Source organism: Bubalus kerabau, chromosome 6 (genome assembly GCF_029407905.1).
Source record: "Bubalus kerabau isolate K-KA32 ecotype Philippines breed swamp buffalo chromosome 6, PCC_UOA_SB_1v2, whole genome shotgun sequence".
NCBI lineage: Eukaryota > Metazoa > Chordata > Mammalia > Artiodactyla > Bovidae > Bubalus > Bubalus kerabau.
Genome location: NC_073629.1, coordinates 111,010,967 through 111,027,389, shown reverse-complemented (window position 1 = coordinate 111,027,389; position 16,423 = coordinate 111,010,967). Strand labels below are relative to the sequence as shown.

At 34.4% G+C, this 16,423-nt stretch overlaps 1 protein-coding gene across 9 annotated transcripts in view; it reads left to right on the top strand.

The window, feature by feature from the left end:
* ZMYM4 (zinc finger MYM-type containing 4) overlaps window positions 1–16,423 on the top strand; it is a 160,407-nt gene that overhangs the window by 92,699 nt on the left and 51,285 nt on the right. For all 9 annotated transcript variants that reach the window (XR_008716090.1, XM_055586439.1, XM_055586431.1 and 6 more), the window contains 13 exons: window positions 104–188; window positions 424–679; window positions 5,008–5,182; window positions 5,295–5,507; window positions 9,215–9,365; window positions 9,834–9,949; window positions 10,393–10,668; window positions 10,838–10,988; window positions 11,769–11,941; window positions 12,673–12,823; window positions 13,376–13,516; window positions 13,851–13,888; window positions 14,946–15,090. Coding sequence is in view for 8 of the 9 variants with exons in the window: in XM_055586431.1 (XP_055442406.1) it covers window positions 104–188; window positions 424–679; window positions 5,008–5,182; window positions 5,295–5,507; window positions 9,215–9,365; window positions 9,834–9,949; window positions 10,393–10,668; window positions 10,838–10,988; window positions 11,769–11,941; window positions 12,673–12,823; window positions 13,376–13,516; window positions 13,851–13,888; window positions 14,946–15,090 (2,071 nt within the window). In the remaining variant the exon portion in view is untranslated. The remainder of the gene's footprint in view (window positions 1–103; window positions 189–423; window positions 680–5,007; window positions 5,183–5,294; window positions 5,508–9,214; window positions 9,366–9,833; window positions 9,950–10,392; window positions 10,669–10,837; window positions 10,989–11,768; window positions 11,942–12,672; window positions 12,824–13,375; window positions 13,517–13,850; window positions 13,889–14,945; window positions 15,091–16,423) is intronic.

Genomic DNA, 16,423 nt, shown 5'->3' with positions numbered 1-16,423 from the left:
CCCCTGTATAGACTTAGTAAAATAAAATGTCTTGAATATTTCAATTTCTTTAGACACATTGTATTCATTTTTTATTTACATATTTATTTTTCTTTTTTAAAAGGAGTATAGTCATGGCCAACAGCAAAAAACTCAAGAGGGGGAACTGAAAATTAGCGCTGTGTTTTCAGTCAGTGGCAGTCCTCTTGGTAAGAAAGAACTGAGTGAATGAATCATGTTTGTTTATTCTGACCAGTGTGAGTGAGAGGAAGTACCTACTTATATTAGTAAACTACGCAGTTCTCTCTGCCTATTTAGAATGGCTTTAATTGTGCTTTGCATAATTAGTGTTGGATTTCAAAACTAGTTCTAGAAGAGAAAGAAAGGATGCCTACTTAAAATTCATGGTAAAAAGTAAAACTTTTTTTCAATTTTTTTTTAAAGCTCCACAGTTGACTACTGGCTTTCAGCCTTCACTGGCGTCATCTGGCATGAATAAAATGCTTCCTTCAGTTCCAGCCACAGCTGTTCGAGTTTCCTGTTCTGGTTGTAAAAAAATCCTCCAGAAGGGGCAAACTGCTTATCAGAGGAAAGGGTCTACGCAGCTGTTCTGCTCTACATTGTGCCTCACTGGATATACAGTTCCACCTGCCCGCCCACCGCCTCCTCCCACTAAGAAAACTTGCTCAAGTTGCTCAAAGTATAGCAGAATTCTAAATTATCTTCTGTTTCCTTTCTTTCAAGATGCTTTGTTCTTATTTGTGCATTGTTTAATTTCTACCTTTCTGTGTTTTTTGAGAAATATCACACATTGTTTACTACAAACTTGTTGCTGCTGCTTTCAGTCTTTTAGGATGAGAGGTGCTCAGCTTTCTTTTAACTTTAATTAATGTGCATTTTATATAATAAGAGATACTTTTGAAACATATTTTAGTATCCCTGTTAGTTGAGATGCTTTATGAAACAAAAACTGCATAACTTAGAGTAATATGTGACTGAAGTATTTTATAACTGTAGGCAGTAGACACTTTTCCAACAAATATTTAATGCTTGTGTGTATTTGTTGTTTACATAGTTGGAATTCATTTAATACTTTTCATATTAACTTTAATTAGATTCCAGTATATTTATTTTTACCTTCTCAGTATTTCTGAAGTATCTCAGAGGTTATATTTCAGTGTTTAACAACAAAAAATTATGACCTTAGGATCATTTGAGGAATATGAACTAATTTTGCAGGGTGGTCATTAGACACTGTTTAAATAAGTCAGAAAAAGATGAGTAATGCTTTTGTTCTGAAACAATTTGGCTTCTGTTATTAAGCTACTCAAACTATGATTTATTTATATCAATACTTAGATCAATACAAGGATGTTGCCCTTTTCTGACTAGAAAGGGAAAAAGATGCTCCCTCTTCTAGTTCAATTGGAAAAGGCATATAGAAAGAAACTTCTAAAAGAAATTTGAGTATGGTTAGGTGTTCCAGAAGTTATATTTGCATTCCTTTATGTTTCAAGTTAAATTTAGTCAAAGTAGACTTTATTTATATTGTTTGAATTATGAAATATGCTTTAAAAAATGATTACGTACAGACCACATATCTAATTACTGTATTTCAGTAAATTTATCATCTTTCTAAGGCTAATCGACCTGAGAATTAGACTTTTTATAAGGCTTTTTTTCAGTTTCCTATTTTGCCATGAAATAATTTCATGTAATAACTTCCTCTTATGTTTCTTTATTTAATTCTTGAGCAATCAGCACTTTCTAAAATTTCAGTGATTTCTCCTTTCATAATAATAGTCATAGATATTTATTGCAATGATTTATCAGTGAATTTCAAAATGACCATAGGAAATTCATAGAAGTTTAAAATGTGTGCCCTCTTTTTGTGTTTTTTAATTCTTATTCATACATGTTGCTCTTCTCATCTAAATTCACTGTATCTCTTTGACCTCTGGTATTGACTTCCCATTATCTGGAGATGGTTATTTTTACCTGCATGTCATTCCTTAGTTTTGATCTTATGTAGTTTAATTATTTTTAAGATTACGTTTTCTTCTTTTGTAATGTCTGGTCTTACCCATAAATTTCAACCTGTCATTCTTTGACTTTAAACTGTTCTACCTCTTCCTTCACTTACTCTGTTACCTTTTGTTAAATCCTTTGCTCTTTTCTTTGCCCCTTTCTGGTCTTTTTTCAGGTACTCCTTGCCTGCTTATCACCTCGGTTTTTCTTTTTCATTTTCTGTCTTCATTTCCCCCTTTCTCTTATTACAGAGTACCTTTTTCACTCGTTTCTCAATCCTCAACCGTTTTTATTAGTTTTGTTTTCCTTTGTATTCTGTTTCATTTCATTTTCTGAACTACTCTTTCATCTCCATTTCATCACTTTTCCTTTCTCTTTTTTTTCTCTCTTGTTTACACAGTCATTACAACAGTGTGAAATAGTCTGGTTTTTCTGATTATAAAATTATTGATATGAATTGTGCCTTAAATATAAGGAAATTAGAGTCAAAGAAGTTAAATGATTTATTCAGTGTCACATTTTAACAGCTTGTTTTGGCACATTCATTTTCCCCCCTTATAGTCCATTTAGCCAAATAGGTTTAATTTGTAATTCAGTCCCTATAAGAAGGATTTTTACTTTAATTTGAATAGGTGGAGATAGAAAATTTCCTTTCTGATAAGCTTACTGCTATTTTTATGTTGTTGTTCAGTCGCTGAGTCATGTCCGACTCTGCGACCTCATAAACTGCAACCTGCCAGGCTTCCCTGTCCTTCACTATCTCCCAGAGTTTGCTCAGATTCGTGTCCGTTGAGTTGAAGATGCTGTCTAACCATTTCATTTTCTGCTGCCCACTTCTCCTTTTGCCTTCAGTCTTTCCCAGCATCAGGGTCTTTTCCAGTGAGTCAGCACTTCGCATTAGGTAGCCAAATCCCATGGATGGAGGAGCCTGGTAGGCTGCAGTCCATGGGGCTGCTAAGAGTTGGACATGACTGAGCAACTTCACTTTCCACTTTCATGCGTTGGAGAAGGAAATGGCAACCCACTCCAGTGTTCTTGCCTGGAGAATCCCAGGGACGGGGGAGCATGGTGGGCTGCCGTCTCTGGGGTTGCACAGAGTCAGACACGACTAAAGTGACTTAGCAGCAGCAGATCGGTAGAAATAATAGCAGCAGCACTTAGGTTGAAAGAAGCTACATCACTGTTTGGAGTAACAGTTTTATTTTTTAGTCTTTTATTAACCAGATCTCTTAGCATCTTGAATTTAACCTAAAGTCTGAATATATTTTGGCTAATCATTTAATCTTTAGATTTCATTAGTAATAAGGATGTAACAGTTTGTTTTAAAAAACTCAATTTCACATCCTACACTTTCTGATTTTTTTGACATTTACTTCGTGTTTTAAGTATATAGAGAAACAAACATTACTAGAGTAAGTTGAGATTTTAATCCAAAAAATAGGCAGATATGAAAAACATTTTTCACATTCTCCCACATATCCTGTCTTCATTTTTGCCTCTGTCTTTGCTTTTGTTATCAAATCCAGCATTTAAAAGAGATAATTTGGATAAGGATACTTGTGTTAATTAATACCCATAGATCAGTTTTCTAGATATAATGGCACTCAGAGAAGTAACTGTTTCAGGATTGTCTGTACCATTTCTGAATTTTTGCTATCTGAAATGATGTTGCTTATTCTCATTCTGACACAAGATGTAATCTGTAACAATAAAATGTAATGCAGCTGGATGTTAAACATACTAAGAGCTGGGAGAAGTAGCTGCTTTTATGCTTCTATTACCTCGATCCGTGCTGTTCCCCAACTCTTATCTCCTTAGCTTTCTAGAAAACACCTATTTAAGGTTCAGATAAAATATCATAATTTTCATGTCACATCTTGTCTAATATTTCAGTAGTACATTTTATGTATATAAATATATTTGTCAAAATTATTATACTATTTTAAGAATACTTGTTACAGTGTTTAATATATCGTTTATGTGCTTGTCTCAGTATACAAGCTCCTGGAGTGCTTGTACCATTACTTCGCCTAGGATTGGGCTAGTCCCTGACTCAATATAACTGCTCATTAAATACCCTTATAAATGAAATATAATAAATTAAAACCTAATTAAAAATAGCTATAAAAGGTGAGAAAATGCAGATAATAGAGCAGTGTTAAGCTCCTGAGTATTGAAGATGCAGTGTGGTGTTACGAATTCCAGTGTTGTGATGAATCCCACTGTGTGTACTGTTTTCCTTTATTGAAGCAGGGGTATTTGTAATCTTTTCTAAAAAATACTATATTAGTGTAATCTGTTGAAAATGTAAGAATGAATATAACAGTTTATTTATTATTATGTGAGTGTATACTCATGGGACAGAGACATTGTTTAAAAAATTACTGGTTTTTAAAATGGTTTGCACTTAAACTATCTCATAAACGTCTATGCAAAAAGACTGATCTGGGAGTGGGATAAAGGGTGGAAAGGTAGGGAGTCTTAATTATCATAGTTTTAATCTTCATTGTCTTTTACTAATGCTTACAGATTGAATCACTTAGATATGAAAATGTTCAATATAATCTTGATAGAATATGCACTTGTGTAGTTTTAAATGTATTCTTACTTTTAAAAGATAGTGACTTCAAATTTTTCAAATGCAATGTTATTTGAAGAGTATTTTGAACATACAAGAGACCTGAATCAAGAAAATGAGAATCTCCTATGATTCTTCCTCCTAGAGATAGTAAATGATAAGTATTTATCTTAAAACATAGTATACTGATCCTCACAACAGTTCTATGAACTAAGCTATGTATTCGTTTCATTTTATACAACAGAGCTTGAGGATCAAAGAGATTTATCAGTTTATTCAAGAAAACCCAGGTTTCAGGTTTAAATTTCCGTGCCCTTCCCCTACACTTTTAATTGCCCTTGTTTCATTTGATATTTCTAGTTGACAAAAAGGAAAAAAATGAATTATGTTGTGGCTTATTTTATCTTTGTTGTCATTTTTAGAGACATTTTAAATCCAAAGGATGTGATCAGTGCCCAGTTTGAAAATACCACCACTAGTAAAGATTTTTGTAGTCAGTCGTGTTTGTCAACGTATGAACTGAAAAGAAAACCTGTTGTTACCATAAATACAAATAGCATTTCAACTAAATGCAGCATGTGTCAGAAGAATGCTGTTGTAAGTTATCTTTTTTACTGTACTGGGGGAAAGAGTCTGGTATTTGTGCTTCAACGACAGCTTTTGATGATCTTTGCTTGTTGTTTCAAAGTTGTTACTTTATAATTTCTAGATTCGACATGAAGTTAATTACCAGAATGTGGTACATAAACTTTGCAGTGATGCCTGCTTCTCTAAATTCCGCTCTGCTAACAACCTCACCATGAACTGTTGTGAGAACTGTGGGGGCTACTGCTACAGCGGCTCTGGACAGTGCCACGTGCTCCAGATAGAGGGCCAGTCCAAGAAGTTCTGCAGCGCAGCGTGCGTCACAGCGTATAAGCAGGTACGCGACCGGGCTTCAGAAGGCTCTGTTGTGGTAGACATTATTTATGAAAATGTCACAGAAATATTATTAAGTTCTTATTAGTAGCTTAATTAATATTTTTGCATCTAAATAGTATTTGTGAAATGCTTGTTTGTTAAACACTCTTGTTACAGAGCTTTATAAGTACTAGTTGTACCCCAGTGTCCATGGGGGATTGCTTCCAGGAACCCTGAGGAAACCAGAAGCAGAATGCCTGCTGCTGCTGCTGCTGCTAAGTCGCTTCAGTCGTGTCCGACTCTGTGTGACCCCATAGACGGCAGCCCAACAGGCTCCCCCGTCCCTGGGATTCTCCAGGCAAGAACACTGGAGTGGGTTGCCGTTTCCTTCTCCAGTGCATGAAAGTGAAAAGTGAAAGTGAAGTCGCTCAGTCGTGTCCGACTCTTAGCGGCCCCATGGACTGCAGCCCACCAGTTATATATAGTCTACATACATTCTCCTGCATACTTTAAATCATCTCCAGATTATTTATAATATCTAATACATTGTAAATGCCATGTAAATAGTTGCTGGCATGCAGCAAATTCTTTTGCTTTTTGAAACTTTCTGAAATTTTTTTCATTAAATGTTTTTGAACAGAAAATGCAGACAAGCACAAAGAAGAAAATATAATGCATCTCCCAGAAATCCCCAGTCTCATCATTGTGGTTTATGCATTCTAATCTTTGCATCTGCTAATCCCAAACTCCCAATCCATCCCTCTCCCGCCCTCCTCCTGCTTTGGCAAGCATCAATTTATTTTCTATGTCCCTCCCTCATTCTGTTTCTGTTTCATAGATAGGTTCATTTGTATCCGATTTTAAATTCCACATATAAATGATATCATATGGTATTTGTCTTTTTCTTTCTGGCTTACTTCACCTAGTATGATAATCTCTAGTTGCATCCATGTTGCTACAAATGGCATTATTTTGTTCTGTTTTATGGCTGAGTAGTACTCCATTGTGCACATGCACCACGTCGTCTTTATCCTTCACCTCTCAGCGGACATGTAGGTTGTTTCCATGTCTTGACTATTGTGAATAGTGCTGCTGTGAACAGTAGGGATGCATGTATCTTTTTGAATTATAATTTTGTTTGGATGTATGGACAGGGGTGGGATTGTTGTATCATATGGTAATTCTGTTTCTACTTTTCTGAGGAACCTCCGTACAGTTTTCCACAGTGCTGCACCAATTTATAGTCCCACCAGCTGTGTGGAAATGTTCCCTTTTTTTTTACACCCTCACCAGCATTTGTTATTTATAGACTTTTTAATGATGGCAGTTCTGACAGGTGTGAAGTATAGTTTTGATTTGTATTCCTCTGATAATTAGCAGTGTTGGCAGTTTTATTTATACTGTTTATATTTTGTTGATAGGTTTTGATTTAAAATTCCACTTTAAAATTGATAAGAAAGATAGTAAGAAGTTTTTACATTTTCAGTTTTATAATACTTTCCTGTTTCACTGCATCTACTGATCATTCTTTTTCATAGAATAGTAAATTTTTATATAGTTTATGAAAACTGGTGAATTTAATAATGTTGATTGAGAAATTTCTTTTAAATTGTTCTTAAAACTTTGCAATGATCTTGAAATTTTAAACATCCTAGTGTTTCCATTTATTTCTTGGTAATGTGCAAGCGTGTTTAAAGGACTTAGTTCCTATTTAATCCTTCCTTAGAAACACTTTGTTTTTGTTCTCACATGGGAAAAAATCCAGCATCTTCATTTGCTTTATCTTTGTCCAAAAGACTGTTTTCCTGATACTGTATCAAGTTCTGAAAGTTACTTCTATTCAGTCTACTGGAAGATGGTAGTATGGTCCACCAGAGGAGAAATACTTTGAAATGCCTTAAGTTTAAGTTTATTACTTTTAATTTAGCTAATATCTATTAAACTTTTCACTTATTAGTGTGTACTTTAGAGAAAGGATGTGGATTTAGAAGTAAATGGATTTTGATTTGATTTCCAGACTTTCTATTCATATAGAATTTTATATTGGGGAAAGCAGTTAAACTCCCTGACTGCATTTTCTTTTCTGTAAATGAATGTGTACTACCAATGTCATTGGGATGTTTCTAGGATTCTGTAAAGTAAGAATGAGAAAGCACCTAGTGTACAGCCTGAAATGCAGAAGATGGTCATTTCTGCTACTTTTCTTTTCTCCTATATAATTGTTAAATTTATTTAACAAGCATTAGATGTGGTTCCTGTTTTGAGGTGCTATATGTTCCTTGGGGAGATACACATATAACTGTGTAGAGATGCTATGTAAGTATTAAGGGATTCAGAAGGGCACCGCAGAAGCAAGGTCAGTTCTGCTTGGTAGTTTCAGAGATAACTCTTGACCTAATTCTTACAAATGAAGTTTGTATTTGTAGCCCTGATGGAGGAAGAAAGGAGAAATGGGGTTGGAGATGCTGAAGACATTCCAGAATGCAAGAATGTGCTCACTTGAACATGTATTTATTTTAATAGCAAGTCTTACATAGGAATCTTGAAATCTTTTAATTGGTGCTAGATATACTGTATAAGTTATCCTGAATGTATGACATGTTAATAGTATTTAGCATTATTTACTACTGATTCACAGAGTGGGAACTTAAGATAACAGATTCTTTCATTGTCTATATTGGACACTTGGGATATCCAAAGTTTCTTCTCACTTTATTGCTTAGAGTGTGCTTTGCTGTTGTTATCATTATTAATTTATTTTTTGGCTGTGCCATGTAGCATGTGGGATCTTAGTTCCCTGACCAGGGATCAAACCCATGGCCCCTGCAGTGGAAGTGTGGAGTCTTAACCATTGAACTGACAGGGAAATTCCCTGTGCTTTGTTATTGTTAGAGGTAGTATATTTGAAAATGAATTTTTCTGGTAAGTTTATTGATTTCCTTGGATTCACATTTCATTGCTATATGCAGCACCTTTTGTGGGGAAGTTCTTCCAGTGTTTTGAAGAGAGCAAGAGCATGAATTCTGTGTTGTGTAATTTTTAAAATAGTGGGGGGATTTGTTTGGTTGGAGTTTTGTATGGTATATTCTTATAGCTAATTTACTTTATACATAATACTGAATAGTTTGTACTTAAACCCTTACGCTTATCTTGAAGTGAAAGAAAGTGTTAGTCACTCAGTGTGTCTGACTCTTTGTGACCCCACGGACCTGTAACCCACCAGGCTCCTCTGTCCATGGGATTCTCCTGGCAAGGATACTGGAGTGGGTTGCCATTTCCTTCTCCCAGGGATCTCCCCAACTCAGGAATCAAACCCAGGTCTCCCACATTCCAGGCAGATTCTTTACAATCTGAGAGGGAAGTCTAAAATAATGTTTTTAAAACTGTAGTTGCAGAGAATTAATAGATCCCAAAATTAGTTGCTAAAGAGCATTGTTTTTTAATGAAGATGAGTAGAAAGGAAAAATACCAAGCTTATCACGATATATATTATTTTATGAAACTTTCCAGTTTTATGTACATGCTTATTTAATACACAACCACAAAACATCAGAAATGTGTGTTACTGAGTCATTTTCTAAAATTTATTTCTTACTGAGGATTGTAATCATAAAAGTTTGGAAGCCACTAATTTAAAATATTTCAACAGTGTTAAGTATGAACATTTCAAAGAATTATGCTTTCACTTGTAATTTGGTAAAAATGAATGTTATTTTATTCTCTTAATAGAAATCAGCCAAAATTACACCGTGTGCGCTTTGCAAATCATTGAGATCCTCAGCAGAAATGATTGAAAATACCAATAGCTTGGGAAAGACAGAGCTTTTCTGTTCTGTTAATTGCTTATCTGCTTACAGAGTTAAAATGGTTACTTCTGCAGGTAATATTGGTTTCATAAACTTTATAAATATAATATTTGAAAAAATTATGATTATTGCTTTGTTTTTGTAGTACAGATTTTTGTCCATATTTAATTGATTTTAATGCAAATTAAAATAGATCAGTGTTGTAAAATATCACCTATTATATTGATTGCATGTTTTATGTTTATTTACTTGCTTGCCTATTTTGTACATCTTCCTTACCAAAAGAATTTAGGGCTTTTTAAATGTACTTTATTCACACCTGATTTATTTCAAGATTTGTTATTTTTTAGTTTTAGGGTGTAGACCGTGACAACTTTAAATTATCCGAAATATTTTTAACATTGTTAGTTTTTGTCTACATGTGAGGTAACTAAGTTTAATTTTAGTTCCTGCAACATGACTTGGCCCTTGAATTTTCATGTATTGTACTTTCTCATACATTTGTATGTATTACTCATTAGCTTTTATTTTGATTTGCTAAGGTGTACAAGTTCAGTGTAACAGTTGTAAAACCTCAGCAATCCCTCAGTATCACCTAGCCATGTCAGATGGAAGTATACGCAACTTCTGCAGCTACAGTTGTGTGGTAGCTTTCCAGGTATGGCTTCAGGACTCTTCCTTTTCTCCAGCCAGTTAGTAGCCTACAGTAGGGAAGTAAACTTATTAGGTGTTTGCTAACTGCCTGGATTGCCTACATTTCTGTCTCAGTTTTAGTAAATAAACTAGGGTTCTTTGGTCCATCCTCTATTTGGATGCATGTTATTTAATTGCTTCCTGTGAAATTAAATGATACTATTATTACCTAGATTATCTATTGGGAGGATATTATCTTTAAAGATTATCATTAGTTAAATTATTTTATTTTTTGGATGTAAATAACACTCTCCCCATTCAATTATAAGCTACCAAAAGGCAGGGATTTTTGCCTGTTCACAAATGTATGTTAAGTGCCTAGAACCATGCTTGATATAGGTAGGTACTCAGTGCCCTCTTATTTGAAAAAGTGAGTAGATTGATCTTTTTATTTGTTTCTTCTTTCAGAATTTGTTCAACAAACCAGCAGGAATGAATTCTTCAGTAGTGCCCTTGTCTCAGGGCCAAGTAATTGTAAGCATCCCTACAGGTTCAACAGTGTCAGCAGGAGGGGGTAACACCTCTGCTGTTTCTCCCACTTCCATCAGCAGCTCTGCTGCAGCTGGCCTCCAGCGTCTTGCTGCCCAATCCCAGCATGTGGGGTTTGCACGAAGTGTTGTAAAACTCAAGTGTCAGCACTGTAACCGTCTTTTTGCCACAAAACCAGAACTTCTCGACTATAAGGTAAAGTATAGGAGTGTGATAGAGAGTTTGGGTACAAAATGATCAATTTGTAAACTTACTTCTGGCTTTTCACCTTTCAAAATTACACTATTTCTTTGAAAGAGAGATAAAGATTTCCCCAAGATAAAAGCCAAATGTTTAATTAGTACTTAATCTTATTTCTTTGCAGGGTAAAATGTTTCAGTTCTGTGGCAAAAATTGTTCTGATGAATATAAGAAAATAAATAATGTAATGGCAATGTGTGAATATTGTAAAATTGAGAAAATTATAAAGGAGACTGTACGATTCTCAGGTGCTGACAAGTCATTCTGTAGTGAAGGTAAAGATAGAAGATTATCTTCCCTACTGAGCATGTTGGTTGTTTCAAAAGTAGTTGATAATTTAAGCTGTCACTGTGTAAGTTTTATCTGTTTCATCCTTTGTATATAACACCAAAACCTTTTGTTTTGTTTATACTTGTTCACTCTTTTCTGGTATAATCCTTCATATTATAAAGATGTTAAAATGAAGGAAAAGATCCTCACAGTGTATAGCAAAAGATCATGGTGATGGGAAAAATGTTTAATGTTATTAGATTGATGAGTATCTTTTAGTTCTTATATTTATTTCTAAAAGGAACTGCTTAAATTTTCGTAGCATCCTAAGATTATACTTTTTTTTTTTTAAACATCCATTATATTTCTGAATATGCAAATCAGCATGTCTTCCTTATTTAGATGACTGTAAGTTTAGAATGTTTTGTTTTACTCTAAAACCATGCAGAATTAACCTCCTAGTCTAGTGGCTTTCAAACCTCTTGACCACATGCAGAAAACATACATTTTACATTGTGACCCAGTGTATGATCACATACCCAAAGAAAACAAGTTTTATGAAACAAAACTGACTTTTATTATATATGATGGACTGTAATATTTGCTCTGCTGTCTTATTTTGTTTAAAAAAAGAAAATGGTAGTATCAATCCTCTAAATTGATTTCTTGATCTACTAATTGGTGAGAACCCAACTGTGCAAACTTTATCATAGGGCATTTAAATTAAAGATGTAAATACTTACTATTCTCTCTAATGTTAATTTTACCTTCTCTGATTTTTTTAGGTTGCAAATTGCTTTATAAACATGACTTGGCAAAACGCTGGGGAAATCACTGTAAAATGTGCAGTTATTGTTTACAGACATCTCCCAAATTGGTACAGAATAATTTAGGGGGGAAAGTAGAAGAGTTTTGTTGTGAAGAATGCATGTCCAAATATACAGTTTTGCTCTGTCAGGTAAATATGATTCACATTCCTGGGTTTTTCAAGTTAGGGCACATTTTTCCCTTCTTTTTTTCTTTCAAATAGTACAAAGGGCAACTAATGATTTTCAGTGTTAAGTATTAATGTAGGATTTAAAAAGACTTTAATGTTACTGAAGTTACATTGCTTTTGTTTTTTAATTTCCTTGTAGAAGACATATGTCTTAAAACATTAAAATATTTAAAATTATAATTATTCACTTATTCTTTAAAATAGTCTTCTGACATGTTTAAGGAAGATCAGTCTATTTCCATTTCACTTTTTAAAAATTGCTATTTTTGGCATCTCTATAATGTGACTTTTTTTAATATTGTATAAGATTGTTGACATAATTTCCAATTTCAGAATCATTAACCTTCATTTTTTCTTAAAAAAAGCCGAATTACAGTATTATAGTATGGTCAAGTATTAGGTGTGCAGTATAGTGATTAACAATTTGGAAAGGTTATACTTCACTTATAATTATAAAATATTGACTATATTCCCTGTGGTGTACAGTATCTTTATAGCTTATTTTCTGCATAGTAGTTTGTACCTCTTAGTCCCCTACTGTATATTGCCCCTCCCTCTAGGATAGTTAACCTTCCTTTTAGTGATCTAAATTCTAAGCAGATTTCCTCACTCATTACCTGGGACCTTTTATTTCATCAGTCCATAGATAATTTATTTCTTACTTCTTTACTGTCTTCTGTTTCTTTTTTCAGATGGCAAAATGTGATGGTTGTAAGCGACAGGGTAAGCTCAGTGAGTCCTTGAAATGGCGGGGAGAAGTGAAACATTTCTGTAACCTGCTTTGTATTTTGATGTTCTGTAATCAGCAAAGTATGTGTGACCCACCTTCACAAAACAATGCAGGTAAAATTAAACTTTAGTCTTAGGTCAGTGCCAGGGACTAACTACTGTTCCACAGATTGAGAACTTTAAACAGTTGTAAATAATTTCATAAATTGTAGATTTCATTCTGTTCAAATCACATTAACATGTAGATCCCTTTTGTTTAACACCTTAGGTTAATGCCCCAAATTCTTTCAGTTTTCTCTGAGTATATTTAGTCAAATAAACTCTGTAAGAACTTTATGGCAAAGAATGGCAGTTAACGTTTTATAGTTGAAGATACACATCTTGACTTCTTTAGAAAAGCACTTAAGATTATAACAAAGAACATAGAATCTAAACCACATAGCCTTTTTTATATACCACATGCATAGTTATGCAAGCGAAAGTACATGGAATACTTTTAAGGTTCAGTAATTTAAAAATAGAAAAAAATACAGTTAATCTTGAAGTGACTCTTAAATCTATTTTACTGTAACATAAAAGCATTGTTTAACCATCTTAAGATGTTGGTTTCTATGTATGTTCATATAAATTACATGAGGTTTTCTTATTTTTGTTTATTTTAATCAGCAAGTATTTCCATGGTGCCAGCTGCTTCAGCAGGGCCGCCATCTCTAAGAAAAGATTCAACTCCAGTTATAGCTAATGTGGTATCATTAGCAAGTGCTCCTGCTGCTCAGCCCACAGTGAATTCTAACAGTGTCTTACAAGGTATGGCTTGATTTGACAGCAGTTATTTAGCCTTTTTGAGGTTGACGACAGTGGTCCTCTACCTTTTTTCTGTCTGTAATCATTTTCATGTGTTTGTCACATTCATATTAGGAACGGTGGTTCCTTATGTGCTGCTTTGGCATTAAACAGTGTTTTTGTAGTTTCCAAATCTTTTTTTCTTGTATAATACTTTAGATGCTACTCTTCCCCTGAATAAAATAAAAGATAATACATATTTTTATTATAAAACTTTGTGTTTATTTTCTGAAAATCAGCTATTAATGCTAGTGTTTAAATAATAAGATCCTAAATTTTATATTTTTATTTATATCAGGTGCAGTTCCAACAGTAACAGCAAAAATCATTGGGGATGTAAGTTTTATTATTTTTATTGTTATTGCTACTGTCTTTTCCATCTTATGCAGAATGAATATGTCTAAGCTGATTTGCCCTTATTTATTTTTTATTTATTATATAAAATAAATTTCATGAGTTCATTTAATCTTGTTCAGGAACAGGATTTCCTGGTTATTTAACTAGGTCTTTTATGTACTTCAGTTTTTTTGAATGCTTTATATAGTTACTGAAAATTTTTGTTTTAATTGTATAGAATTAAATCTTATAGCATTCAGGCATACAAGGATTTGGAGCATTTTGTAATGTAGTCAGATTGTAGATGAAGTATTTGTAGAAAGTAGTTTGTTTCCCATTCAGTGAAGATTATGCTATAAATAAGCATTCTTTTTTTTTTTTTTTTTTTTTTTAAGCTGAATATTTTTGTCTCTTAAGGACAAAATCAATAATGAGAAAAACTTAGGACTAGAACAGTGGCATTTCTAAAGTCTTTGCTAGTCTCTGGGACAATTATCATATCATCTTTTCTCAAGTTACTTACAGGATCATGAGTGATATTATTATTTCTAGTTATCTTGAAACTGGTTCTTCTAAGATTTAACTCAGTCAAGAAAAAACAGTTCTTATTTTAAGCTCAACCATCATTGTTACTGACCAACAATATTTCATAAATACAAATGTTATTTTTCTTGGTTAATAGAACTGGTAATTAGATACATTCAGAGTCAATATGTAGTTATCAAGGTATTCCTTTATTGCTGTTGATATTTCAGGAATTTTGTATTTCTTACATATTTAATTGAATATTTATATTCTTTGTCTTCCATGTGATTCCAGTATAGCATTTCTTGTGAAATTACAGTACTTTGAAATGTAACATTATGTAGTGAAGTGTTAGTCGCTCAGTCGTGTCTGACTCTGTGTGACCCTGTGGGCTGGGGCTCACCAGGCTCTTCTGTCCATAGGATTCTCCAGGCAAGAATACTGGAGTGGGTGGCCATTTCCTTCTCCAGTGCTTTATACAATATTTCCCATAATTAGTAAGCTTTTCGTTTCTGATGTATTTTTTTACTAGGCAAGTACACAAACAGATGTCCTGAAACTGCCACCTTCCCAGCCTCCAAGACTTCTGAAGAATAAAGCTTTATTGTGCAAACCCATCACACAGACCAAGGCCACCTCTTGCAAACCACATACACAAAACAAAGAATGCCAGACAGGTATGTTCCTTGTGTTTTCTTGGTTTAATTTTTCCTAAAGGAAAGGAATGTGGTTTGTGCTTACATTAATTGTCTTTTATTTCATAGGTGATGTATTTCATTGCTTATATACATTGCACAATTGAGTCCTTACAGTATCCCTGTGGGTTAGGTGTTTTCATTACCTTAGTTATGGCAGAGGAAAGGTAGTTGATAATACCATACCATGAATGCTTCATTTGATTTCCTTATTCATGACAGTTATTTATTATGGGAAATATATCCAAATTCCATAGCTTTTGGAATTATATATACAGGGTCTTAGTTAAGAGGAACTATTATTTTCCAGAGCACCCTTCATTTCAGTTCAGTTCAGTAGCTCAGTCGTGTCTGACCCTTTGCGACCGCATGAATCGCAGCACGCCAGGCCTCCCTGTCCATCACCAACTCCTGGAGTTCACTCAGACTCACACGTCCTCGAGTCAGTGATGCCATCCATCCATCTCATCCTCTCTCATCCCCTTCTCCTCCTGCCCCCAAATCCCTCCCAGCATCAGAGTCTTTTCCAATGAGTCAACTCTTTGCATGAGGTGGCCAAAGTACTGGAATTTCAGCTTTAGCATCATTCCTTCCAAAGAAATCCCAGGGCTGATCTCCTTTAGGATGGACTGGTTGGATCTCCTTGCAGTCCAAGGGACGCTCAAGAGTCTTCTCCAACACCACAGTTCAAAAGCATCAATTCTTCGGTGCTCAGCTTTCTTCACAGTCCAACTCTCACATCCATACATGACCACTGGAAAAACCATAGCCTTTGACTAGACGGACCTTTGTTGGCAAAGTAATGTCTCTGCTTTTGAATATGCTATCTAGGTTGGTCATAACTTTTCCAAGGAGTAAGCGTCTTTTAATTTTATGGCTGCAGTCACCATCTGCAGTGATTTTGGAGCCCAAAAAGATAAAGTCTGACACTGTTTCCACTGTTTCCCCATCTATTTCCCATGAAGTGATGGGACCAGATGCCATGATCTTTGTTTTCTGAATGTTGAGCTTGAAGCCAACTTTTTCACTCTCCACTTTCACTTTCATCAAGAGGCTTTTTAGTTCCTCTTCACTTTCTGCCATAAGGGTGGTATCATTTGCATATCTGAGGTTATTGATATTTCTCCCAGCAATCTTGATTCCAGCTTGTGCTTCTTCCAGCCCAGCGTTTCTCATGATGTACTCCACATATAAGTTAAATAAGGAGGGTGACAGTATACAGCCTTGATGTACTCCTTTTCCTACTTGGAACCAGTCTGTTGTTCCACGTCCAGATCTAACTGTTGCTTCCTGACCTACATATAGGTTTCTCAAG